Below are 26,282 nucleotides of genomic sequence, written 5' to 3'. Positions count from 1 at the left end.
TAAAAATTTACATGTATACATACCAAGTTGATGGAGCTGGAGTTTGTGGTTTAGAATGCACAGACTGTCCATCGACTTCTATTCGCACTTTGTCTTCTGTACGCTTTCGACTAGATGCGAGGCTGTATGCTTTTGAAGCTGTAGAATAGGAACTGATGGGCCGTTGACCACTTCCATATTTAATTGGTGGTGCTGACGGAACACGAGAAGATATAGATACTTCTGGGACAAATGTTGGATTATATTCCTTCATCTCATCTACATTTTCTTTTAGACAAGGAGCAAAACAACCGGGAACAGATTTTGCCGAGTGTGTAGAGCGTGTACGTCGCCTTGGACCAATACTCATGTTGCGTAGATGTGGTGAGGTGATACCAATTGCTAGCCTGTAATGCTCCATCCAATCGTCACATATATTCCTAGTTATTTAAAAAAATACAAAACAACAATGTTCAAATTTAAAACGAGAAGATAAGACTCCTTCAGCAGCAAAATAAAGTAGACATTTTACCATGCAAAAAGAGAGCTCAGAAGATTTTAATTAGCATAGGAAAGGTAGTAAAGGCAGCTAAGTTTAAATACCAGCATGCTTGTTTATGTTATGAGATGCATGGACTGGATTTATCAAACTTGCTTTAATAGCAAAAAAAAAAATAAAAAAATCTAAATCCTTAATTTTAAAAGTCAGGTTTATTAATATTTCTAAGCAAAACTATTTTCTTAATTTTTTATTAAATCCAAGACAAAAAACACACCATAATTTATTTGCTTATAAGCACTTCTTTAATATTTTAGCTTAACCAAAAATATAAACAAATAATAAATGCCAACCACATTTCTTTAAATGTAAATGCAATTTTTTTCTTAATTTCTCTATAAAATGTCATTTTTCTATTTTCATCATTCATACAATACATATAAATCCAAAAGCAAATTACTGAAAATAATGACATTGCTGTGGGTATCAGTGGCTGGATCTCAATGGACATACAAAATAAAATAAGCAAAAAGCTAAATCAAAATGATAAAGAGGAACAACAAGATAAACAGCAAAATAATTTAGCAGATTAGCAAAATTAACTTTATAATGAGAGCTTAGTAAATGGTACAGTGCCCAATCAATGGAAAACGGCCTATATCTCACCAGTTACGAAAAAAAACAAACCCTAAGGAACTCAGTATCACATCTAATGTTGTTAAAGTGCCTAGCAAAAATTGTACTCAGGTAGTTGTTTGATCCGGTCAAATTCTTTCTCGATTCACTGCAATTTGCCTATCAGAGTAATAGAAGTGTTGAAGATCTTCCACTTACATAATATTTACAAACATATAGATGTGTCCATATTTTTCTTTGCGTTTTTGCAATCAATTTTTGTTTTTCATACCTTCTGTAGTAGATTTAATTAATTTTGATGAACTTTAACTGCAAAATAACGACGCATGTGCACGTTAAACTTTAATAAAATAATTGGATGCAAATATTTACACAAATTTACCTATTTTTAATCGGTTTATAGCTCCTCAGGATGACTGGTGACTCCATTTTTTTAAATGTATTATGGAAGCTGATGAGTTGTAGATATCAATTCATGTACAATTTGTATCTACCAGACGTTCTGATGTCACCATATGGCTAAAAGGATTTTTTCTCTTTTGCACTAGTTACTCCCATTTAATAGAGCCCATCGCGCTTGCTTACCCCATTTTCTTCTACATTTTAATATATTCTTTCTCAATCAATTTTCTTTCACATGCGTTTCAAAAATTTGAATTTCTTTAAATTGAAATTTACTGTAAAGATGAAAATAAGTGACCCACATTATTTAAATTTTTAGACAAAACAAGTTAAGCAGCCATGTTCTGAAGTAGTGGAATACACTTAATATCTTTCTCAGAGCAACCATGGAGCAGAGAATTACAATAATCAAGATGGGACAACACCAGACAGATAGCAACATGACAGGTAGACTGATCGATTGTATTTTCAAATTTCGTAAATGTTAAAATTAATTGATTTGGAGAGAAAAGTAATCTTATCTTGTAATATATGACTCATGACACACACAAGCAATCTAAACAGTCAGAAATTAATTCTGAGCATGTTCAGAAACATCCACATAAAAGAATACACTGATCGCCAGTAAACTGTGCGTGGTATTGTTGACTGCTGGTTAATTGTACGCTGCAGTCTGTCAATTTACATAGGCTCTTCCAACCCTGGTTATTATTATGATGAAATGGGATCTAAATTTTAATTTAGTGGCAGAAGAAACATTTAGTCCGCCCTTGGTTTTACCGGCGAAAAAAATAGACTACAATCATATTAATTTTTGATAACACGCTATTTTATGAGCACTGTAATTTCCATTAATATTTTAACAAAACACACTGAATAAACAACGAGCTCAAACGTACATCTATTCATAATTTGTTTCACACTTTAATTCTGTTTTCGGCGCGTTAGGCCCCGTGTCTAAACTAGCCTAGCCCTACTACACAGTAGGTCGTTGTTAGCAGGCCTAATTAAATATTTTAGAAGTTAGTGTACCATATATTTCGGTGTATAAGTCGCACCTGTATAAGACGCACCCCTACCTGAGAGTAAAATATCGGTATTTTGTATATCGTCAATGTATAAAAGCCCAGCCTCAACAAGAAGGGAAGTCCCCCATTCCGTCAGTTCTTTCTAACTTGTTATTCATGAGTTTCGCACCCGCAACATGGAGTGCATGACCGCACGTGTGTGTGTGGGCTAGCCTCGCTCGATCCTTTTATCGAGAGAGGCGCACGTTTTCACGGACAATCTAATTCGATTAGTATCTATGTATCCTAGAAGTGTGTACGCTAGGTCTATGCTATAATCAACTGGAGAATATACTAGTCGAATACTGTGTACACAATGTGGTTGCCAAGCTTGAAGGGCTAGCTCGCGCTGGGGGTACGACGGTCGTGCGTATAACTATAATACTATTCCAATCGTAAACGTTTACAAATGAAATTTTATCGGAGCGCTTTAAAACAGCTCCATAATGAAAAAATCTTTTCATCATATTTAGTACAAAATCACGCTAAAATGCCTTGAAAACTAGCAGGTTGCTGTTACGCTAGTACACTGTAGCTAGGCTAGGCCTACTCTTTAGACTTTAGTAATACTAATAGGCCTAGGCCTTACCTTAAAAAGCCCAGGCCTAGCCAACGAGGTGGCGATATCTGTGTGTTGAGGCATTTATGTTCGGTGTATAAGACGCACCCTTAATTTAGAGGTTAAATTTGCGTGTCAAAAGTGCGATTATACACCGAAATATACGCTACGTTATTTTTATTGTTTCATCCTCGCACACTCCATTTTTACACCTTTTCGGCCAAAAAAAATCATAAAAAACTTTTTTTTAAAAGCGCCCTCAACGTAAAAAAAAAACTTTTTCTTATCTCCACCTCAAATTTTTGGCGAAATTAGGGGCGGCGGATGACAGCAAACAAACTATTTTTTTTTTTTGGCCTAATGATTGTTAGAAGTAACTTACTTTGCCTATAACATTTTTTTTTTAACATATTCAATGCTCACGGTTACAAAATGTTTATTATGGTATAGTTTTCCTAATTTGACAGAAATATACCCTTTAACCAATAGATTTAACAGAATTAATCAAAAACATTAATTTTCCAGTTTTCCAAAAAATTTACTCTATTGTTCTTTTCAATCTAAGGCCCTGTTCAGACCCATGGCGTTAGACCGTTTTAGCGTACAACGTTACTAGCAAGGTCACGTTACAAACCGCAGAGAAAAAAACGAGGTGTTCAGACCCATAGCGTACGATTATCGTTACAACGGAACTACGTCATTCAGGTTGTTTCTAGTTGCATATTCATGTCCTCTTACCCACGTGTTTTCATCATTATTTCCACTGTGTATAGGCCTAGATCTCAGCCCTACAATTATGACAAAATTTGCCGTAAATAAAACAACATACCTCAGCATTTATTTAAGAAAAATATTGTAAAGCCAAATTTCTGTTTCTATTGTTTTTATTTTGTATTAAAAAACATTTTCCCCAGGTTCTTGTGTTACGAAAATAAAGCAGGCCTCCTATTCTAATGATGAGAAAAAATTGATTGTGATTAGTCTATCCAGTCCAGTCAAAGATATATATTCTTTGTTCCAGTAGGTTGAAAATAACCCTTAACTTGCTAATAAAAGGGATACAGCTCCCCTTGTTTGTTTACTGATTTTTTTAGGAGTTAGGGGGTTTTCAGCACTTGTCCAGTCTAGTCTGCCTTGTATATGAATGAGTGACTTGATGTCCCACGCTAGTTTTTAGCTTGAATGAAATGCGTGAATGACTCTAGGCCTAGCTAGGCCTAAAAGCGGATGGGATCTATGTTTAAATACAAGGTGCATGTATTTATGTCATTTGTTAGAAAATATAATGGTAATCAGTTGATAGTAGTTTGTAGCCTTTGTAACAGTTGTATTTGTAGTGTAGTTAGGCCTTATTTATTCTGGCCTTTTTGTTATTGAAATCCATCTCACACATTGACGATACAAGATGTCAGCCTAGGTCAAACCTTGTAACGCGTCATAACAGGAAACGTTCTGATTGGATACAACGTTGACTTACAGTAGCGTCGTACGCTAAAACGGTACTATCAACCGTTTTCCACTACAACGCTACAACCGTTGTACGACGCGTTGTACGCTAATCCCCAACTGTTCAGACACACATTCTTTTAGCGTCGTACGCTAAAACGGTCTAACGCCATGGGTCTGAACAGGGCCTAAGTTTTCGAACAAGGTCATTATAAACAAAGGCCTTGAGAGAAGTTTGTTTTTTACCAATGTCGGATGGAACTCAATGAAAAAATTTCTTACTTGATTTTGCGCAAGATTCGACTATGTTCCCGCTCATCTGGTATGCTATAGTGTACCTTCTCAGGAATCTCCATGTTTCTTATCAGTGTAATAAACTCTGTCTGTGGGCTAGTTTTAGGCTTAGAAGCTTTTTTGCCCACCCTCTTACCATCCTTAAAACTAGCCATTTTCTTGGGAGGTTGTAATGTGAGCTTAACACTCTCCTCTGCTGCTTTTGACATAAACAATTCTTTAGTAACAAGATAGCCCTTAATAAAAGATAAAAAAAGGTTATCTGATTTAAGATGTTGAAAGTTGCATTGTTAAATTCATTCTATTATAATACTTTATAACAGTATTGTAATTTTTAATCATTCTGCAGGCCAATTGCCATTATTGTTTATGCCAGAAATAATTAAGGTATCAAAGATGAAGATTGCCATTTTCTCGGTACTCTACTTTCAAGAAATTCACACATGTTATTTAAATGTATCAAATTAACACAAACCCATACAAATAAAAACAAAATGTATAGTATTTTGAGTAAAAACGAAATTTTAAGATACCAGGGTAAATTAGCGAAAATTACTCACGCCATTGCAATATTCTATTTCAACGGCCGTCGGAAGCCTCTATATTCACGACGTCACATATACACACGATGATATCGAGAGCGTGTATGCCGCCCGATAGTCAGTGAATGATCGACGGCCTGGAAAGATACGCGAAGCGTTGACACTAATACTAATTTATTCAATATCTAATGTTGTTGAAATATAGGTCCCTAAAATGTACTTCGTTTGTTCTAAAACCCGAATTTAGAAGGCCTACCTCCCAAACCTTTACTAGGCCTAGGCCCCCAATCCAGTGCGCGGAGTCGATCCACCACCCACATCATGCGGCGAGGCTCCGTTTCATGTGCATCCAAGGACCAAAGCGATATCAACAACTTGCTGCGCTCATTGTCAAGCCAAAGTAAAATATGAATAAAATTCGTTTTCGAACTGCCTGATTCGTGACAAATAAATTATCATCTCATATTACTAATTTAATTCTGCTAAACTAAAAACTAAAGAAACTAACACATTTTAGCAGTATAAATTACGAACGATACAAAATACACGAACGGAAAATATGGATACGCATCATTGCGCACGGAGCTGTATCCCGGACAACGTTGCCAGGCCAACTTCGGTATTGCCAGAAAAAAACCGTTGATTTTAAGATTTTAAATCGTCATTTACTCGATGAATAACCGTTTATACGGTAATAATTTTATCTAAACAAATTCTAAATACGTTTCTGCAAATGCACAAGCATTTTTTAGAAAATACTCCATAGATTTCAAGAGTTATACTATAGCCAAAAAACTGCAAATTGTCCATTGGAGGGATAGGAATATATTCGCAAAGTGACGTCACCCGCAAATTTTTTTGATTTTCAAATGGGGCTTTCCCCAAAAGGGTCAATTTATATTTTGTAACAATATACATTCTAGCAACACCTAATAGCCCCCAAAACATCATTCTAAAATGAAAAAAATCGAAAATCCATTTCAGGTCCATTTTAAGGCTGACAATGTTGTTTGAAACAGCTTATGATTACATGGATTACTCTTGTTGAAACAGCTTATGATTACATGGATTACTCTTGTTGAAACAGCTTATGATTACATGGATTACTCTTGTTGAAACAGCTTATGATTACATGGATTACTCTTGTTGAAACAGCTTATGATTACATGGATTACTCTTGTTGAAACAGCTTATGATTACATGGATTACTCTTGTTGAAACAGCTTATGATTACATGGATTACTCTTGTTGACAATTTTGTTATACAGTATTGTGCAAGTTTCAACATTACACCTAAATATATATATATATTCTTGCCATTTGATTGGATGACTGTATGACACATGTTGTTAGATGGTACTATTAAACAATTGTGTGATATTACTTTTTCTAGCTTTATTTGTAGGAAAACAAAAATGAAAAAAACCCAGGCCAACTGTGAAAATCCCTGTGTTAAATCCAAAAGCGATGCCTGTTGTTTTGCTTGACTTTGGCATATAAAAATATTTAAAAAATAATACTTAAATAATGAATGTTTTGTATTTGTGCAATGGTAAAAATAACTTCTTTTGGTGAAAATAAGAATAGAGAATTTCATCTTTCCCCTCATGAAATTATTTATACCATCGCACTCGTTATTTGAATACTATTTGAGAGAAAGACATTTATCTATTATATTCCAACAGTCCAGGGAGGCTATAGATTCAATCATCATTTCAAAGACCACATATTTACATTGAAGAGTAATTCATCTTCTTGTTAAATTGAGGTAAAACTATACATTAATAGCTTCCTGAGTTTAATATCCACAAAGGAGTGTACTTTGACAAATTTTATTCTCTATTTTTATTAATGAATTTGTTAAACTCCTTTATGAAAACAATTTAGGTGTAAACATGAATGTTCTCTGGATGGGAGGCTCTTTTAGGCTGATCAGGGCCATAGCCAGGGTAAATGACACCCCTAGATGGCCGGAAATGGTGTTCTTGCACATAACATTCATGATTAATGGCCGGAAAAGACACTCTCATGTAGCACCTATGAGCAAAACGATCATATTTTTTCCTCCTCCTCACACACATGTACTATTTAAAAGAATGATAACATTTGTTGCCGTATGTTAGATGCGCGCGCTCTGTGCGGAACCGCCGATTGTTTGATCATTCACTCGATATTTTGTTTTGTGTTCAAGTTCAATGCGAACATACGTCTAGGGGAAGCCCCAAAAAGGCACACTTTGGTGTGAGAAGGCAAATTCAATGCTTATTAGCTCTATCTATATTTACAGCAATTTGGTGTAGAAAATCCAAAATTTCTTTCAGAACTAATATACGTGGTGTACCGCAAACTTTATCAACAAATATAGTTATGTAGCACAACCAAATTTCTGTTGCCCTTCTTTTTTCAGTAGACCATTTATTCCATCACCTCACATCGACATGGATACGTTGGCCTGGGGCAAGTATGGGTCAGGCATTGTTTCACATCACAAAATGGTGTGACTGATATAATAAATGTTGTATTACAGAAGCATTGTATGCTTGAACAATACTGTCTTCTGTTTTCCACTAATAAACTACAATTTTGTATGAAGCGTTGCATTACGCTGTAACGGTTTAGACACATAACTTGCTGCTAAGTCGTTCATACGTCACCTAATGTATCACTCAAGAATATTACGAATATCTTGAACGATACTCGCTCTATAGTCGATTAAAATGTGCATGATATGTTTAATAGCCTGGGTACAGAACAGTTAATATACACATTTGCGGGAAAAAAGTATAGGAAAATTTTTTTTGGGTTTTTCTGATAGAGTGTACCATATAGAATGTCAGAAAAAATTTTTTTTTACGCCACTTTTAACACACAAATTCCTGTACACTACATGATTCAATCACTTTTATGTTTGTTCGGTGGGGTTTGCTATGTTTTTTTGAGGTTTTGCGGGGTTTAGCAATACCCTGTTTTTTCCGCCAAATTGGACGCCATATTGGATTCTGGCATGATGACGTCATCGTATCGACTTGATTCATCAACTACTATGAGAAGTAGTTATTAAAGTAAGCCTCTACTAATTTTAATCATTAAAACACAACTGCAAGTAACAAAAACCGTTAATTGATTTTCCCTATCCCCTATATATAGGTATTTGTGTGTGTTAATAGGCATTTGTTTGTGTTATATAGGCCAAAAAATTTCCTATACTTTTTTCCCGCAAAATTTGTACTGCACCCAGGTTATAAAGTCCAACTGTATAGAATATACATAAAGCACACACTGAGAATTACAAGCAATCATTAAACAGAATTTCTTACCAACTCCTCTTGGCTCTGTGGCTCTATACTATTTATATTATGTCCAACTTGAAACTTGACAGATTCTTTCTGACAGTAAAACCCTAAAACCATCTGGTTTCGGTTGATGCATTTGAAGCTAATCTGTTCATTGAGTTGAATAAAGATTGGTGTTGCAAGCTTTGTATGAGGTAGTGGCCAGTTTATTTTTTGTGATACCTTTCCATCAATCTCCAAAAGCATTGCTGTTTTCTCCATAGCTATAAATCTGTATTTAAAAAAATCAATAATAAGGTTTAGGTCTTTTAGAGTTTAATAACACAGTTTAGATTGGAGTGGAGCTGTAGCTTGGTGGTTAACGTGCTTGCCTTCCAATCCCAAGGTCCCGGGTTCACTCCTGACCTAGTGCAGGGTTGTAACTCATGACTCTTTCAACTCCACTCCCTAAGCCTCAAATGAGACTTAGTTTATAAGCACGATAAATTATTAAATAGTTTATCCATCCTGTAATTGGCGAGTTACTCGCTGTTGGATGAGTATGAGAGAGAGAGAGAGAGAGAGAAGATTCATTATTTAGCCATAAATTGCTATAAATACCATAGAAATATAATCTAGTAATTCGTAACACTACATATTCTTTTGTGATGCGTCAAAAGTCCAAATCTTCTATATAGAATTGTAAAAAAGTAAAATCCACACAATTGAGGATGAAACTACATAAGATATAAGTTTTAACTTTTGAAGACATTTTAGTGAGAGATTATGAACCTTTAATGTATACCTTGCAACTCCATTAGGGTGATAGCAACATGCTTTTCCATAAGGTGTGAATGTTGCAATCATGGAATGCTCATCTGTGTCTGCATAAACAATGGCATAGATTCCAGGTTTATCAATACCATTTCTACTGATGATAATGGCAGACCTACCAGAGAGGTAACTAAAAAGAAAGTTTAAGGAAACGTACTGAAAACCAATTGTCTGGTAGTTGGACCAATTAATATAGGCCCTATCCGAAAAAAATTGGTACAAAAGACATTTTTACATTTTATGGAGAATAACACATCCAAAATCGATAATTCATTTTTTAGACAAGTTTTTCTTTTAAAAAACAATTGATTCACCCAAAGGTATTTTTCATTAAGGCAATTAAAAAACAAAACATTGAATATTAAAAAAAAAAAAATAAATATAAAGAAAAATAAACCTAAATTTAAAAGATAAACTAAGTCCTTCCGGACATCAATCAGGTATTTTTAAACTGGCTTTCAGGTATAACACTATAAAACCAAATTTATGCAGTTAAACTAGATTTAAATACTGTACTGACGCGGTTATAAGCCCATATTCGGGTATAAGCCCATATTCGGGTATAAGCCCATCTTCGACTTTTTTTTAAACCATATTTACTGAGGGTGATCCATCCAGCAATTGCTAATCATTAGGGACCCTCAGACAAACATATACACAAGATGCTCTACATAAACAAAGTCTTATTACAAGTCTTTGGGAGTGGAGTTGTAATTTTGTCCTTAGAAAAAATCCTGACATATGACGGGACTTCAACCCAGGACCCTTGGAGTGGTAGCCAAGCATCATAACCACCAAGCCACGACTTCACTCCTTTTGAATAATTTTTATGCAAAATGAGGCACTCGAGTATAAGCCCACCCGGACGACCGCTCTAAAACATCATAAATCAGACGGTTAGATCATCTGAAAGGTTTTCCAGAGCTTATTACTATGAAATGACTATTTTTCTTATAGCTTGTTTTAGCTTAGGAATACTAACGTTTCTACTATTAGCTATAATAGATATTTTCTGTGATATGAAAATGGTCAGAAAGAAAGATAGAGGAACATTTACTCAAGATTTTATAATTATTGCTTCTACACACTATATTTTATATAAAAATAAATAATATATGGACCTATTAAGTTTTTCGCCATTAAACGGTTACAAAAAGTCAAGCTATAAATACCAGGATACATCGCGTGCGGGTTGATATTTCCATATTGTGATGTGATGCACCCACTTTGATTGATTGCTTGTAAAGGTAAACAAATTGTTTTAATCCCCAATTTGTATTAACAGATTCTGCCAAAAAAGGAGGAAAGACAATTAATTCAGCAACAAGATGTCCGGCTAGTACTATAGCTAGCATACAGTGTTTGTACGTTACCGCTCTTTGACCAGGCCTACAAAACTAAGGCTAACTAAGCTAGATCTAGAGACGTCTAGAATATTCGACGATAGCTACTTAAGTAGTGCATTGTTTTTCTCTTTTTTTTATACTTAACCTTAAACATACATTTAAGACAAGAAATGACCTGGTTTTTAATATTATATATGCATTATTTTTACAAAACATCAAGAATTGATGGGTATAAAGTTTTGTGAGGCTTCTTGTAATAATCTTGGCAGCGGAGTTTCTCAAAGCATTTTTACTATGGCATTGCCCCAGATAACACAGCAATAGTCAACATGTGAAGATAGTGTTTTACATTTAATTTTTTTCAAGTTTGTTTGTTTACTCCTTCATCCGTATAACTTGGTGTCTTTTCTGCTAATTTAGGGCCAAGATTTAAAAATAAGCATTTAGTGTAGCAGCAATGTCATTAGGGTTTGAAGTATTTTTACTATTAATATTTGCAATGTTGGTGTCTTTACAACTTTTTAGAAACAGTAAACATAATATTAAGCTCTGTCTACACTATCAAACTAGTTTGACAAAAAAGTGTGATGAAAAATATGATAGTGATATGACATTATCATGTCCATATGGGCACATCACTTTTTTGTCACATAAAGTTTGATAGTGTAGACAGAGCTTTATGAAAGAGCAAAGAGTTTATGATATATTTACTATTTACTGTATGAAGTCAAGAATTTAAAAAGAAAACATGATTTAAAATCTTCAGAAAATACCCACGACTGAGCTATTTTCAAAACACACGCACTCCTACTACCAGCGTCTAGCTCGCTCTTTGTTACACTGAGTTATTCGCCGGGCTGTAGGGTATATATATCTGAGGTTAACAGACCACAACACAGTACACACACATGCCCAATATAGGGAATATCTTCGGCGTACCTCGGGATCAAATGTTCATTTCGATCAAACCATATCTAAAAAGTTTATAAAGTAAATTTAATAGGCAAACATTAATTCTTTCTACTGTACATAATAACATTTACACCTAAATCAAGTACAAAAAGGATACTAAACAACTGCACAACCATCAGGCAGGCTAGTGTAGAACTTTGGATGGTTATCTTGAATCATTGTTGGTATCTTGGGATGTGGTAATTTGTTCATAGACTGCAAACCTTTTTCTTTTGCATTTTTCTTACTTGTGTACTTCATTATGTTTTCACGCCTCGTGTCACCATAATATCGGTTGATAAGTGGCTTGTCATAGCCCAGTTCATGCATTCTACATTGCTGCTGTTGACTAAAGACAAAAACAAACATAAAAATACAGGTAGGTGAATGGGTATGACTAAAAATATTCAATCATTTATGGCTCCATAATTCTCTGTTGAATGCAGCCAACCATTTCTGTTCTTGTGTAAGTAGTTGCTGCATTTGTTTAGAGGTGATCTCTTTATGTTTTTGTCTTATTTCCCTGTTGTCCACTGTCTTTCCTGCTAAATGACTTGCCTTTCTACATTTTGCGTTTACTAAATTTGTTCTTTGACTTATTATTGCGTTTTTAATTTGTGACCCTTAGTGTGACACTAATTACTTGTATTTCCATTCCATTTTTTTCTCTTCCTCACTTTGTTTCCAGACTTTTTTATCTAAAATCCTATAGGTTCTATTCTTACGCTTGCAATATGCTCATTTTTAATCTTTCTTGAGCCCAGTGTACTAGAGTCTGCTTGGCTATTTGTATTTCTTCTACATTCTGGTGAATGATCCATCCTTTATCCTCACAAACTTTAGATTGCATTGAGAAGTTGATGACTTGAAGAAAGCTAGGTTGATGAATACCTGGAATACAATAAAATGATTGAAATCACTATGAAGGCCTATATGCTATTTTTATCATTTTATATCCAAGTATGCTTTTTTTAAATATTAAAGAAATAAATAAACTAATTAATTTTATAATAATTTTTTTGCATATTTGTATACACTTAAGTCATTTATTTTGAAAAAAATGTCATAAGAAAATATGAATTGAAAGCAACAAATAAAAAAGTACTTTGTCCATCAGGATAACCTTCTGAAAACATTGACATGCTATCACTCTTGCTTCGTGTTGAGAGCACTCTTAACCTGTCACCACTGCTTCCTAAAGAAAAAAGCCATTCTTAAATTATATTCAAATCAAAAGTGCTATACATACAGTACATTAATATGGTTGCTTCCATCCATGCTGACATTATAAACAATTGCCAAACGTTACTTTTTAAAAACATTATCTAATTGTGTTAGAATTTTTAATCAAGCAAATTTCAATTAAAATAAAATATAATCTTTCATACTTGATTTAAAATCGCCTTTAACTATACCTATACTATAACTTTCACACCAAAAGCAAAACTCCGGAGACATCCCGGAGTTGACGCCCCGCTGTTTGGTGTGAAAGGTAAAATCAAGCAACTCCGGAGTTTAAAACTGCAGGGTTGAACAGCTGAACATTCTCCGGAGAGCGAACTGCGGGGACACTCCAGTGTTTTGGTGTGAAAGGTACCAACATCAAACTCCGGAGTGTTTCGGGTCAAAAGGTCATCCTCACACGATCACTCATTGCTTTAGTTTTATTTCAAAATACTTTAAATATTTGTACAAAATATATATCGGGTTTAAAAAATAATAAGTAGTATCAATAAAACATTATATTACTTCTGAGACTTTTGAAAGTAATGATTAAATTTAAAATAATATTGTTAATTAAAATTATTCTAATGATCGTCGCTATGTAAACAAACAAAATAGAGGGCGACAGTTACAATTTTATTTTATAAACCCCGGTGTTGCTAGGTTGGTGTGAAAAGGGTATCTCCGGAGCTCCTCAACGTTTTGAATGGTCATAAACCCCGGGGTGTCTCCGGAGACACTCTGGAGTTTTGGTGTGAAAGGGGTATTATTTCTATGCAAAATTAGTATAAGGTTCATAAATTATAAGTCAGTGGTAAAACTTGTCAAAACAGTTTATCAATACAGGTAGACTTCTTTAGTCTAGCTGGTGAGCCAGACAAAACTGTCTTGAACACAATACAAGTAAAGGTTATAACCACTGGTTTATAATTTTTGTTACCTAAATTACTACATTGAAACCTGATGAAATTGTTTTACAATTTTATCCATGTTATTGTTATTTAAGCTTTGTTCCCACTAGGAAGGATGAAATGCAAAATCGTAAAGTGCAAAGCAAGCGAGTTGACCAAAGACAGGTGAAAATTAAAATAATCCGTTACTTGTGATTGGTCAAATTACGTTTTGCGTCCAAGTGGGAACCAAGCATAATCCTGTCAAATAAAACACAAAGATAAATGTATTCTTACTTACCATGATCTGGTTTAAGGCAATTCCTATTTTTTTCACTTCTTGATATAACTCTGGAATGGTGATGACCTAGACTAATATGTGAGGTCTTTGAGAAGTCATTACTTTTTACACATGTCATCATCATTGCCTCATCTTTATTGCTTTTATTACATGTATCACTGTCATCTACTTCTGATTTTTTTTTCCGTTTTTTTTTCTTTTCCCCCTCAACAAAAATGTCATTATCATTCTCTTTATTTTCAAAATGATCTTCCTCAATTAATTTTGCATTGACAGCATTTTTGGCATCCTCATTTTGTTTGTGTATCAACCAGTTCTCATGACACTGCCATTCTCGCTTTGTGTACTGAGCTTCTTTGATCAAATCTTTAAAGTTGTACAGCATTTCGTTGATAACCTCTCTAGGCATATTTAAATGCTCATTTTCAAAAATATACAAGACTTTTGCCAAATGTAGGAGAAGAGCTGGTGCGGCGACCACTGCTTCCTTATAAAACTGCCTTTGTGCAAATTCACCTTCAAATTCAAATGCTGCATCTTCTAGAGTGCCACCGTGAAGGCTTCTTAGCATTGAAATTCGTCGAAAGAGACTTTCACTTCCATGGATATCAGGGAGGATGCTTCCTTTAGTTTGGTCACCCACCACATCTTCACTGATTTCACAATTGTCAAACACTGTTCTTTCATTGGCAAGTCCTTCTTGTTTCATTCCAACAAGCCTTTGTTGTTTATCTTGTTGTGAAAGAAAGGCGGCTAATCTAGGATTTAAGTTCGCAAACCTAAGACTTCTTGGGAGTTCATCTGGAAATTTTCGTGACCTCTTCTTTAGTTTGCGTTGAAGTTTCTGATCAAAGAAATAGAGTTTTGACATAATGCTGCAATGGTGAGCATTAGTTTCAGGTACATTTGTAGGAAATATGCTTAGCAGAACCTGCACTGTATTGATTTGAATACCTAAAAAAACAGAAATTTAGGCATTTTAATTTTAAAAAGTCAAATTAATAAAATTTTTATGAAACAAGACAAGATCGAAAACATCGAGCCATTCGAAAAAAAAACTTGTCATCAAAATAAAATGGAGGTAACACATACGATAGATAATTGATTAACAAAAAATTGATAATCTTTTATCTATAACTATTTTTAATCAATTAATAATTAAGCACCTTCAGAAATCCATCGCCAGCTTGCTTCGTGAAAATCATCGCTAGGCCTGCCGATAAAAGTATGGAGGAACCATAAATAATATTAAATATTAACAATAGACATACTTGTCAATAATTGCAAAAGATCAATAAGTACATACAAAATAAATTGCAAAATATCAAAACCAGTGAAATAAAAATAAAATGTAAATGAATAAACTTAAAAATTCATGTTTCCGCAGCAATGGGTTTTTCATTCGATTTGTGTCCACTTTTTTATTTTATCTCTATGTATCAAATAATTAATACACAACTAAAAACACCCAAAATAATATAGCTTGGCATTTTATACTTTCGTTATGTGTTTGTGTGCATCATCTAATTCACACAGCATAATTTATCTTTAGCGTCTTTTATTTTCGTAAAGTCTGAACAGTCAAAAGTAAAGTCTAAAGTTCCATCCACTATTGCTTTTATTTTTTAGCCTATAGGAAGAAATTAAATATTGTTATTCAAACATTAATTAGACGGATATTTGATTATTTTAAATAAATTAATTAATATTGTAAATATTGTTATTAACTATAACAAACATCAATAATAATTGATTATTTGAAATAAATAAATTAATATTTTACATATTGTTATTAACTATAATTAGTAAGTATGGGTACTGGCAAGATAAAGTGTTATAAAAAATAAGGTTTTTAACTAATTTTTAATGTTAATGTAAAGCTATAAAATGTACATAGAAAGAAATTAAATATTGTTATTCAAGCATTAATTAGACAGGTACAGTATTTGATTATTTGAAAGGAAAATATTAAGTTAAGTTTAGTATGAAAGAAAAAGCAGTTCCAACTTCTTTGAATGTTATTGTTAATGAAAAAAGTAAAATTGTTGCTAATAAATATTCAACTAGTTCCATTTAAATTCTTTTTTCTTTTAATTCTTTTGGTCACCAAGAAGTGTCTCACAGGGTCAAACATTCAGAGTCCTTTTTTTTAAACATATTTTTCAATTAATTTTGAAACATACAGGTTTATATTTAATAAAAAATAATATTATAAAGCTACAACTATCTGGACATTTTCACAGTAATAGTAGGAATTTAGTAACTGCAAGAATTTTATTGAAAAATTTCGAAATCAACATAAGGGCAATTCCATGCAAACATGGACATGACCAAAAAAATTCAAATTAATTAGTCAGCTCAAAATTTGTGTTTATGTTACTCTTTGAATATGTGGGAACTAGGTTTTTAACTTTTTCAATTCATTTATGACTTTTTGCAGCCAAAAAATTACGTTTATTCAATGTTGAATATATATTTTTTTTTAGGTGTGAAAAATAGGTAATTACGTTAACTGATTATTATTTTCCCAACAAAGCAATATTTATAAAGTAACATGTCTAAGTAATACGGTAGTACACTTAAGATGTATGGAAAATATGATATAACTACAAATGTTGAATATCCCATATAGGAGTGCTGTGTATATTCTGTTATATATTAGGGTATGTAATGCGCGTGACAAAAAAAATGATTTTTTTTTTATACCATCATGATGATAATTTTTTTTAATGAAATTTTATAATTTAGCTATACTACTTTGAACAATTAAAATTTGACAAATAAAAATAAAAAATCCCCGTAAATACAAAATTGTTGAGACATTGAAAAGTGAAATGCGAGTGACATGTAATGCGAGTGACGTTAAAAAATGGACAATGTAATGCGAGTGACATTACTAAAACTCTTTTTTTTTGTAAAGTAAAATAGTAATTAATCTATCATTAGTTATGAATTAGTCCCAGAATTAGTATATACATTAATTTCATAATACAATGTGTGATTTGGCCCTTATTTGGAGGCACTACAGTATAATAATTATAGCATTAGGTTTGTTGAGGGCACAATCCCTAGCAACGACCTTTTTGCAGTTAAATCATTTGAAAAATCAATCATTATAAGAGCTCATTAAATAAAAAACACTAAATCTGGTGAGATTTAACAAATTTGGTACAATCTTTTGTGAAGATAAGAAGGTAAGAATAAGTATACATTTATATTTAATCACAATTTTTAAGTTTTTTTTCTTATATTGTTAGTGTTAATTATTTCAAATTCTATAATTTGAAAACACCGCATATAGGCCTAGGCTATAATAATTTATTTATATATTATTATTATTATTTATATATTATTATTTACTAGGCATATTTTACACCACCAGGTCTAAAGCATTGTAGTTTTAAAAACAAAATATATAATTGCTTATTATTTAAAAATAATTTTAAAATATCATTCACATTTGCATCCTGCCTTTAGAAATGGCCGAACGACAGAGAAAGTACCTAGAAAAACGGAAAGTCGAGGGAAAATACACCTCATACAGAAACAAACAAAATGAAATTTCGAAAAGAAGTAAAAAAGTAAAAGAAAAGAGAAAATTCTAGCTCTGCCACCAGCTTTGAAGAAGCAGAAGATTGATGCTCTTAAAGTTGCTAATAGAAAACGTGTGGCTATTAGTTCAGAGCAAAGAAGGCTGCTTTGGCATCAGACGGGCCATCACCTTTTAGAAGTGCTATGGCTTTGCTAAAGCCACTACCAGGGCAAAAAGAATGCTTGATGCTGGTTTGCGAAGAGCTTTGAGTTCCATAATTTGTAAAATGGCTGTTTGAATTTTCTATTTTCATTTTTAGTGACCGTATAAGTGTTCTGTTACTGTGTTTGTAAAAAATCAAGATATTCTGTTAGTGTTAAAAATAGATGATGTCCTTTAGAACTTCATCCAAATGAGTTGAAATAAAAGTTTTTACTTGAAAATTGATATAAAATTCTTTGAGTGGTTTAATGTTGCATTATTTAATTATTGTCTACTTTTCTTTCTGCTTTGCTTAGTAAATACTAAGTTCATTTCTTACGGTAATGCGAGTGACAGTAATGCGAGTGACGGGACTTTTTTGTTAAAATGTAAAATATTTTTAAAATCTATGTAATATTGAATTTTTTTATTATCCTATTTTATACTTTAAAAGTACAGCAATTAAAAATATAAGATCTTTTGATTCATATATTTTTAGTTTAAGGACACGTTCTTATTAAATCTAATCAAATTTTTGTTGTGTCCTTTTTGTGTAATGCGTGTGACAGAATTTCGCAATGGCGTCATTGTCAAAGTAAAAGACATACAATTTTTTTTATAGTATTTTATTAAAGACTTGCACCTAAAGTATGTTCATATAAAACATTGACTTAAAAATCCAATTAGTATAGAAAGTACAAAGCTTAGACTAACAAAAATGACTGTAATGTGTAATGCGAGTGACCATGGAATTGCCCATCTCAATATTTTTTATTATAACACAAAAGCCACTACTTATTTGGCTAATATTTAATTACTAATACTAGTACAGAGTATCAATTCAAAAAATGTACTCGCGCTTTATATAAACATCATATGAGTGGAAAAATTAAATTTGTCTGAGAATTTTAACAATAAATGTTGAATAATTAGCAAACACTAGACTCAAATAAAAAATTTGTGGTATTATAATTATATAGCTACAAACACCATAAAACCAACTAATTGCCACTTCTACAGCTTACTGTGTTAACATTTTGTACTTTTAAGCTTTACCATGATAAAAACTGTCGTTTAACAAGGATTGTTCATTTGGGGTATTGCTAAACCCCGCAAACCCCCGCAAACCTCCAAAAAAACATAGCAAACCCCATCGAACCAACATAAAAGTGATTGAATCATGTAGTGTACAACCCACTGGGTATATCCATGTAAAAAAAATAATACATTTTTACTGTTAGTTAACTAATTATTTTTGGGGTAAAACATCATTTTTTGGTCAAAAATGATTGCTAAACCCTGCAAACCTCCAAAAAAATATAGCAAACCCCATCGAACCAACATAAAACTGATTGAATCATGTAGTGTACAACCCACTGGGTATATCCATGTAAAAATATTAAATTTCTACTGTTAACTACTTATTTTTTGGGTAAAACATCATTTTTTGGTCAAAAATGATTGCTAATATTTAACCAAAAAATGATGTTTTATCCCCAAAAAAGTAGTTAACACTAACAGTAGAAATTTAATAATTTATATACCCAGTGGGTCGTACACTACATTATTCAATCACTTTTATGTTGGTTCGGTGGGGTTTGCTATGGTTTTTTGGAGGTTTGCGGGGTTTAGCAATCATTTTTGACCAAAAAATGATGTTTTACCCCAAAAATAAGTTGTTAACAGTAGAAATTTAATTATTTTTTTACATTGATATACCCAGTGCGTTGTACACTACATGATTCAATCACTTTTATTTGGTTCGGTGGGGTTTGCTATGTTTTTTTGGAGGTTTGCGGGGGTTTGCGGTGTTTAGCAATACCCTTCATTTGTGTCGGAGACATTTTTGGACATGAATAACAGTATAAATAAATTAAAAACTTTGTTATTATATTAAGCATGAATTCAATTTGCTATTTTATGCATAAGTACATGACAGTGACACCAATTGACACAAAACAAAAATGTACAACTACAGTATAACACTCATGACCACGCCTAAAACATCATTTGAGTAAGACAAAATTAAATTTGTCATAGAACGTTTTATCCAAATCAAAAAATTAATGGTCTTACTATTCCATAAACACATTAAAACCAACCAGTTGGCACTTCATAAGTGTACAGTGTTAAACATTTTGTACTTTTTAAGCTTTAGTATGATAAAAACTGTCTTTTAACAAAGGATTGTTAATTTGTGGTTGATTTAAATAAAGATAATTGATTGATTGATTTTCTCAGAATCTTTAGACTTATTTATATATGATAGGATCTTGCTAACGCAAATACAATAGCTGGTATCATAATCCGATCAAAGATCCTTCTGCGTATTATAATGTCATAAACCACATTTGTGTTTTTATCTAGATTTCATTATAAATGTGTGTAATGTGTATAATCTATACACTAAGAAATACAATTGAACAAACAATACGGATAAAAAAAAAAATCTTTTTTTGTTTCGTTTCCCAAGGTGAGACTCGAACTCGGTACCTTGAATGCTATAGACACGAGTAAAGACCACCGAGCCAAACACAACTGACTAAAAGTTATAGAAAGATTCCTCGTGTATTTACTATGCAGTAACCACTTTGGTACAGATAGATTATTACATACCGCAATGAATTGTAATGTTTTTCTATGATGACATCTTTAAAAAAATGATGCACTGTCAAACTATATACTTTTAACTTTAATAAAGTTAATGTTAAGTTCGTTATTTCGACCTAAGAAAATGTTGTTTGATTGTCGAAATTAATTTTTTAAAATTTAATATGCCATTAATGATGACTAGCATGATTAGCATATTTTCACCATTTTGTTAACTTACACACGTGCGTAGCCTGTCACTTTTGACATGCTCGCATAACGCTGTTTCGCGTTGAAAATATGATATTATTAAAGAAAGGTTATACAACAGTAATCGGACAAAAATAGTGCGCATTAACGTGGCAATTTTTTAAATGCTTAAAATTGCCTGAAACGTACTCTAATTTCATCGAAATAAATTCTGACAATTTAGAACTTTTTACGCATGCATTATATGCGCTACGCACGTAATTGTATTGCCATATGATGAAATATGACCTGAAATTTATGAGTACCAAATTTTGTTTAAAAGTGATTCATGCTTGTGAAGATATGATTACAAACGTGATTTCGTTAAATCGCGCGTAGACCGCGTAATGTTTGATTGCGCACCGTGAAAACATAAACACATCGATTCCTGGCCATAATGAATATACTCTGAAAAATTGACTTAGCTAGATGAAACTGATAATGATATCAAGATAATTCACGGACAAAATAGTGCTAAGGAAAGAATAAATAAATAAAGATCCTGACAGAATCAAGAGGTTATATGCATATCATATCATTGTCTCATAGTTGTTAAAAAATCAGCCATTTTACTTTGATCAAATATGTGTGTCGGAGTGGACATTAAGTGAACACCATATTAGAGTGCATTACAGTGAATTACTTGGGTTTAGAAACATTATATGTACATTATATTAATTGTAGTATGTCAGCTTATAATTTTTGCTATGAATATTCAACTTTTTATATTATTAACATAAAAATTAATAGTAGTTTATGAGGTGTCGGAGTGGACAGATTTCGATTCCCCGGCACTCAGCCAAATTGTCAGTTAAATATATTATTTAAGTTTTAATGTATGGTCAATCTTATTAGTGTTGTATATAGATGAAAAACAGTAGACTTGCTTACTTATTTGCTCTGGATAAAGCCAACGTGTCGGAGTGGACATTTTGAACGGACAGAATTACAATAATAAAAACAACAAAAAAGTTAAACATGTATACATTTCACACTCATTGTTTACACCTTATACGTTTGGGGGTAGATCAACCAATTTAAATGTACATAATTCTTATAAATATATATACATACAAACAACAACAATGCATTTCATAAAAATGATCTTTTGTAATGAGACACTCAATTTTGTCCAAAAACATGACATTTTTGGCTGCTGTAACAAAAGTTTTCATCGTAGCTCAATACAATTTTTATTTGTAGTTTGCCCATCAGGTGATTTATCAAAAATGACAAACTAAATCAGACAAATACAACCTGATGAAGAGCTATTTGCTTATTTCTCAGTTATTACTGATGGCCTAGGTTACTGTGAAATTGCCCATAACACTGTTAACACTAAACAGTATAGAAAACGTAAATGGGCAGTTTTGAAAAAAATGGCTCCAAATTGGGACATATTGAATTTTTTTTCTTGCATATTACTACCATTTATGTCTTATTATGTTGACACAAGGTTACATTCTAGGGAACAAATCAAGGATCTGACAAAACAATTTGATTAACCTTTTTTTTTTACATGTTTAATACAAAAAAACAATTTTATTTTTTGAAAAAAATATGTAAACACTTCTTTTGATTTTTATAAGTATTTATTAGTATAATATTTGTAAGTTTCAACTGTCAGTATACTAATTGGATAACAGAAAAAATACAATTTTTTTACATACAGTAGACAAAGATAGAAAAAATATAATAAATATAAAAAAAAAATCATATGTTTTAAAACCAGTATGCTAAAAGTTTTTATTTTTCAAATAATCTGTTGTACAGAAGCTTGTAACTATTTTTAAAAATGACAACTTGGTAAAACCAATAAATACTGAAAGTTTGGATTTCACTACAGGGTATGGCAATACAGTGTTCCGCTATTGTAATGCTATACAGTACATTGCTCTGTGGGGTATTACACTCCTGACATTAGTATTTACTATTATAGCATGGTTATGAGAGCAAAACAAGTCCCTTCAAAATCATGAGGTAGACATAATAGTGGTAAAAAAGATGTGTGTTTACACAAACATTACAATTCTAATGGGAAATACTGTACTTATTATAACAATATACATTAATCGCAATTCTAATATAGTTTAACCATAACACTCCTGACATTTTGGGGTAGTTGATAGGCAATTATGAACCATTCATTCATTAAATTGATAACTGCATTCAATATCATATTTTTGAGTGCCACAACAACTACTGTCAGCATTCAACAAGAAAGAAAAATGGCTTAACTTCCTACCTTATTTAATATTTTTAATATTTTTTCCAAATATTGCAATTTGTCCTCGTTTTTTAATAAGTGGTTTTGACTGTCTTATCTATGAAATGTTGTATATCAGACAATTAAAACCTAGTCTGAATAAACAAAGTGACTCTGTAAAAGCTAAGCTTTTCATTTGACAGGATGTTAGACAATAGGTCTTTTGTTATTTAAACTTTGACCCTTGGCTTGTGCTATTTAATTAGTTGTTTTATATTTTATTCATTGGACTTGATAATGACCCCATGATGGAGTCGAAACGTCGTTCTTTTTTAAGCGTTATTTTTATATTATGGTTTATTAATGTCATATCAAATATTTTAAGTAAGGTATACAAGATAAATGTCATCATGATTGCTTTTTTTTAAATTTATACAATTTACTTTTTCAGAATATGCATCTGCCAGTTAAATTTGAGGAGTGGTTTTAGTGTACAGATCTTTGAAAATGCATATGCATTTTTTCATGTCTAAAAAAAGTGTTACACTCCTGACCATTTCTGCATCATAATCGGGCATAATATTTTTTTTACAAACATGTAATTGTAAGAAGATAATCTTTTGACATAAAAATAGTATTATGTTTGCACATATTTCAGAATAATTCTCTAATCTGGAAATGGCTTCAATTTAGTTATACTAGGCAAAAACTGAAAGGAGCCATTTTTTTCAAAACTGCCCAAATATGGGTGCTCCAATCCATACTAATGTAACAGCCCCTTTGCACAGGAAGTCGAATTGAATAGCGGTCGGAGTACATAACATCGCGCTAAACTGATACGGCGGCCGGAGTGAATCGCGGCCGGAGTGATCGGCTTCCGCCAAGCAAGGCCTAGCTAGAGGCCTAATTATTGTTTTACTGATTACCTGAATGTGAAACAAGTGAAACGATTGATTGTAGATACAGAAATCTTTACAATTATACACAGTAGGCCTAGCTAGGGCCTAGGCCCTAGCCCTTATAGGCTATTGCATTGCCATATTGCTCTTCGACCGTAATCCCTAATGTATCGAATTACGATATCTAGGCTAGGCCTAGGCTAAATAGGGCCAACTAGGCCTAGGCCTAGAGGCATAAATAAATTAAGTTACTAATACTACTACTGGTACTAGGCTAGAGTCCTAGGCTAGGCCTAGTAGGTAGCTAGTAGAGGGGCCTAGCCTCTCTAGCCTAGGCAGCCTAGGCCTAGGCTACTATTATATTATTAGACCATGGAGGTATAACCCCTCCATGGATGGACCATGATTAGACTACTGTATGATGTAGCCTAGGCCTAGGCTAGGATATTGAATAAATTGCCATACATGCTAGGAACAAACGGGAACAAACAACTTATTCTTATACGGCCGGGGGATGATGATCTTGCTGCAGGAGCATCATGCATGCGACCAAAGAAGTTCTTTGATGCGACACACACTGCCTGGCTGTTATTTGTTGTACGTCCGCCGTGTTGCTATGGTGAACAGACGTACAGCGTTTTTGCCAGCGATAAAATTTAGTCTCAAATAATTCCAGATTGGGAAAAATAATGCCAAATCTCCAAAATGTGGTCCTAATTAGCGCCACCAACGGTTGCATGTCTAAAAAACGTCTGTAAAACTAGCTAACTGACACAAAATAGGGCCTAAAATGTTATCCCACGTCGTTAAAAATTTATATTTTTAGTTTTGTGAACTAATATAATTTATTGGAGAAGGTCCTTCCAAAGTGATCATTGAGAGTGTAACACAAGAAACCGATCTGGGGATTTTAATAGATCATAAATTGAATTTTTCGGCTCATACTACAAAAGTTGCTAGATCTGCAAATATGATGCTGGGGATAATATGTAGGTCCTTCAAATATCTTGATAGCTCTAGTTACATGTATCTGTATAAAGCTATGGTTAGACCCAAGATGGAATATGGAGGTAGCTCATAGATCCCACTATATCAAAAAGATAAAGACAGACTGGAGAAAGTTCAACAGAGATCAACAAGGCTGGTGTCCTAATTAAGACACAAACCATACGAAGAGAGGTTGAAGGCTTTGGACCTACCTACGTTAGTATTTAGAAAGAAAAGGGCTGATGTATTACAAACATTTAAAATATTTAATAAGTATGAGAAAATAAATGATGAGAAGCTCTTTGCAAAATCTAATTATAAACAAACTAGAGGACACAGTTTCAAGGTCTCTAAACCCAAGATAAAATTAAACGTTAGAAAGAGTGCATATTCGGTAAGAGTGGTAGATGATTGGAACTCATTACCCAGTCATGTAGTAGAGGCACAATCGGTCAATGAGTTCAAATCGGGCATTGCTAAATATTAATTGGTCTGACCACTGACCACCACATCAAGTTTCGCCCGTACGTTAATGAAGAGTCTGCAGTTATGACGATGGAGGGACAAATGAGCTAGTTCTCAATGTCCGAAGTTCAAGGTAAATTCAAGGTAATTCAAGGTAAATTCAATATATGGGGTGCGAAAATGGTAATTGAAAATGTCAATATAATTCCCAGAAATTTGAGCGAAGCGCAGGTAGGCCTACTGTGCGTTGCTTTGTATAAAAAACTAATACTCGTTTTTTAGTTACGAATATGACTGGTGATATTCGTAATTTTTTCAAGTAAATTTAAATCGATTTTTGTAGCCTCAAAGCTAGGCCAGTGCTTAAAATAGAAGCCAACTTGAAAGGAGAGTACTGAGGTTAAAAGCCAAGCCAAACAACCCTATTGTCTTTACCAGCATCAAGCTACAATTGATTACATATAATACTTCCTGTACTGAAGAAAGCCAAGCTTGACTATAACAAACTATGGCGAGTTCACCAACTCGATCCCCAGCTTCACAGAACACAACAATCACAAATAAACCTGTAACCTGTACCAACAATTGTACTATAAAATCTTACAAAGGAAAACCAATTGAGGGCTCGTTATGCCATGGTGCTTATAATATCATCCACAATGTATTGGATTAACCGGAGCTGGCAAGCGAACTTTTTTTTAAATTCAGTATAAATATGCAAAAGAAAAAACAAAACCGACACAGCGGTGACATGAGGCAAAACAAAATTAAATTCTCAAAAGGCAAAAACAAAAGGCAAACATAAAATGTAAAAGGTATATCTTCTTAGTTATCCATTTACCCAAGACAATAACTATGACAAGATTATTTACAGCATTGTAAGCATTACCAAATGAAATGCATTCTCTTGTA

The 26,282-nt window shown here is 32.9% G+C and overlaps 1 protein-coding gene across 2 annotated transcripts in view; it reads right to left on the bottom strand.

Moving 5' to 3' along the window:
• Positions 1 to 24,678, bottom strand: part of LOC140058724 (uncharacterized) — a 33,301-nt gene extending 8,623 nt beyond the window's left edge. The window contains exons 1-9 of one of the 2 annotated variants that reach the window (XM_072104444.1): positions 24,384 to 24,678; positions 14,243 to 15,196; positions 12,933 to 13,022; positions 12,553 to 12,718; positions 11,946 to 12,176; positions 9,502 to 9,660; positions 8,742 to 8,988; positions 4,871 to 5,118; positions 24 to 419 (exon numbers count right to left, since the gene is read on the bottom strand). In XM_072104444.1, coding sequence (XP_071960545.1) covers positions 24 to 419; positions 4,871 to 5,118; positions 8,742 to 8,988; positions 9,502 to 9,660; positions 11,946 to 12,176; positions 12,553 to 12,718; positions 12,933 to 13,022; positions 14,243 to 15,113 — 2,408 coding nt within the window. In that variant the 5' untranslated portion in view covers positions 15,114 to 15,196; positions 24,384 to 24,678. Of the gene's footprint in view, positions 1 to 23; positions 420 to 4,870; positions 5,119 to 8,741; positions 8,989 to 9,501; positions 9,661 to 11,945; positions 12,177 to 12,552; positions 12,719 to 12,932; positions 13,023 to 14,242; positions 15,207 to 24,383 lie in introns of those variants that run through there. The other variant, XM_072104445.1, reaches the window with a different exon arrangement.
• Between the last annotated feature and the right edge of the window lie 1,604 nt (positions 24,679 to 26,282).

The sequence above is a fragment of the Antedon mediterranea genome, chromosome 9 (genome assembly GCF_964355755.1).
Source record: "Antedon mediterranea chromosome 9, ecAntMedi1.1, whole genome shotgun sequence".
Taxonomy (NCBI): Eukaryota; Metazoa; Echinodermata; class Crinoidea; order Comatulida; family Antedonidae; genus Antedon; species Antedon mediterranea.
The sequence above is the reverse complement of the archived record's forward strand: the minus strand, read 5'-3'. Positions and strand labels throughout refer to the sequence as shown.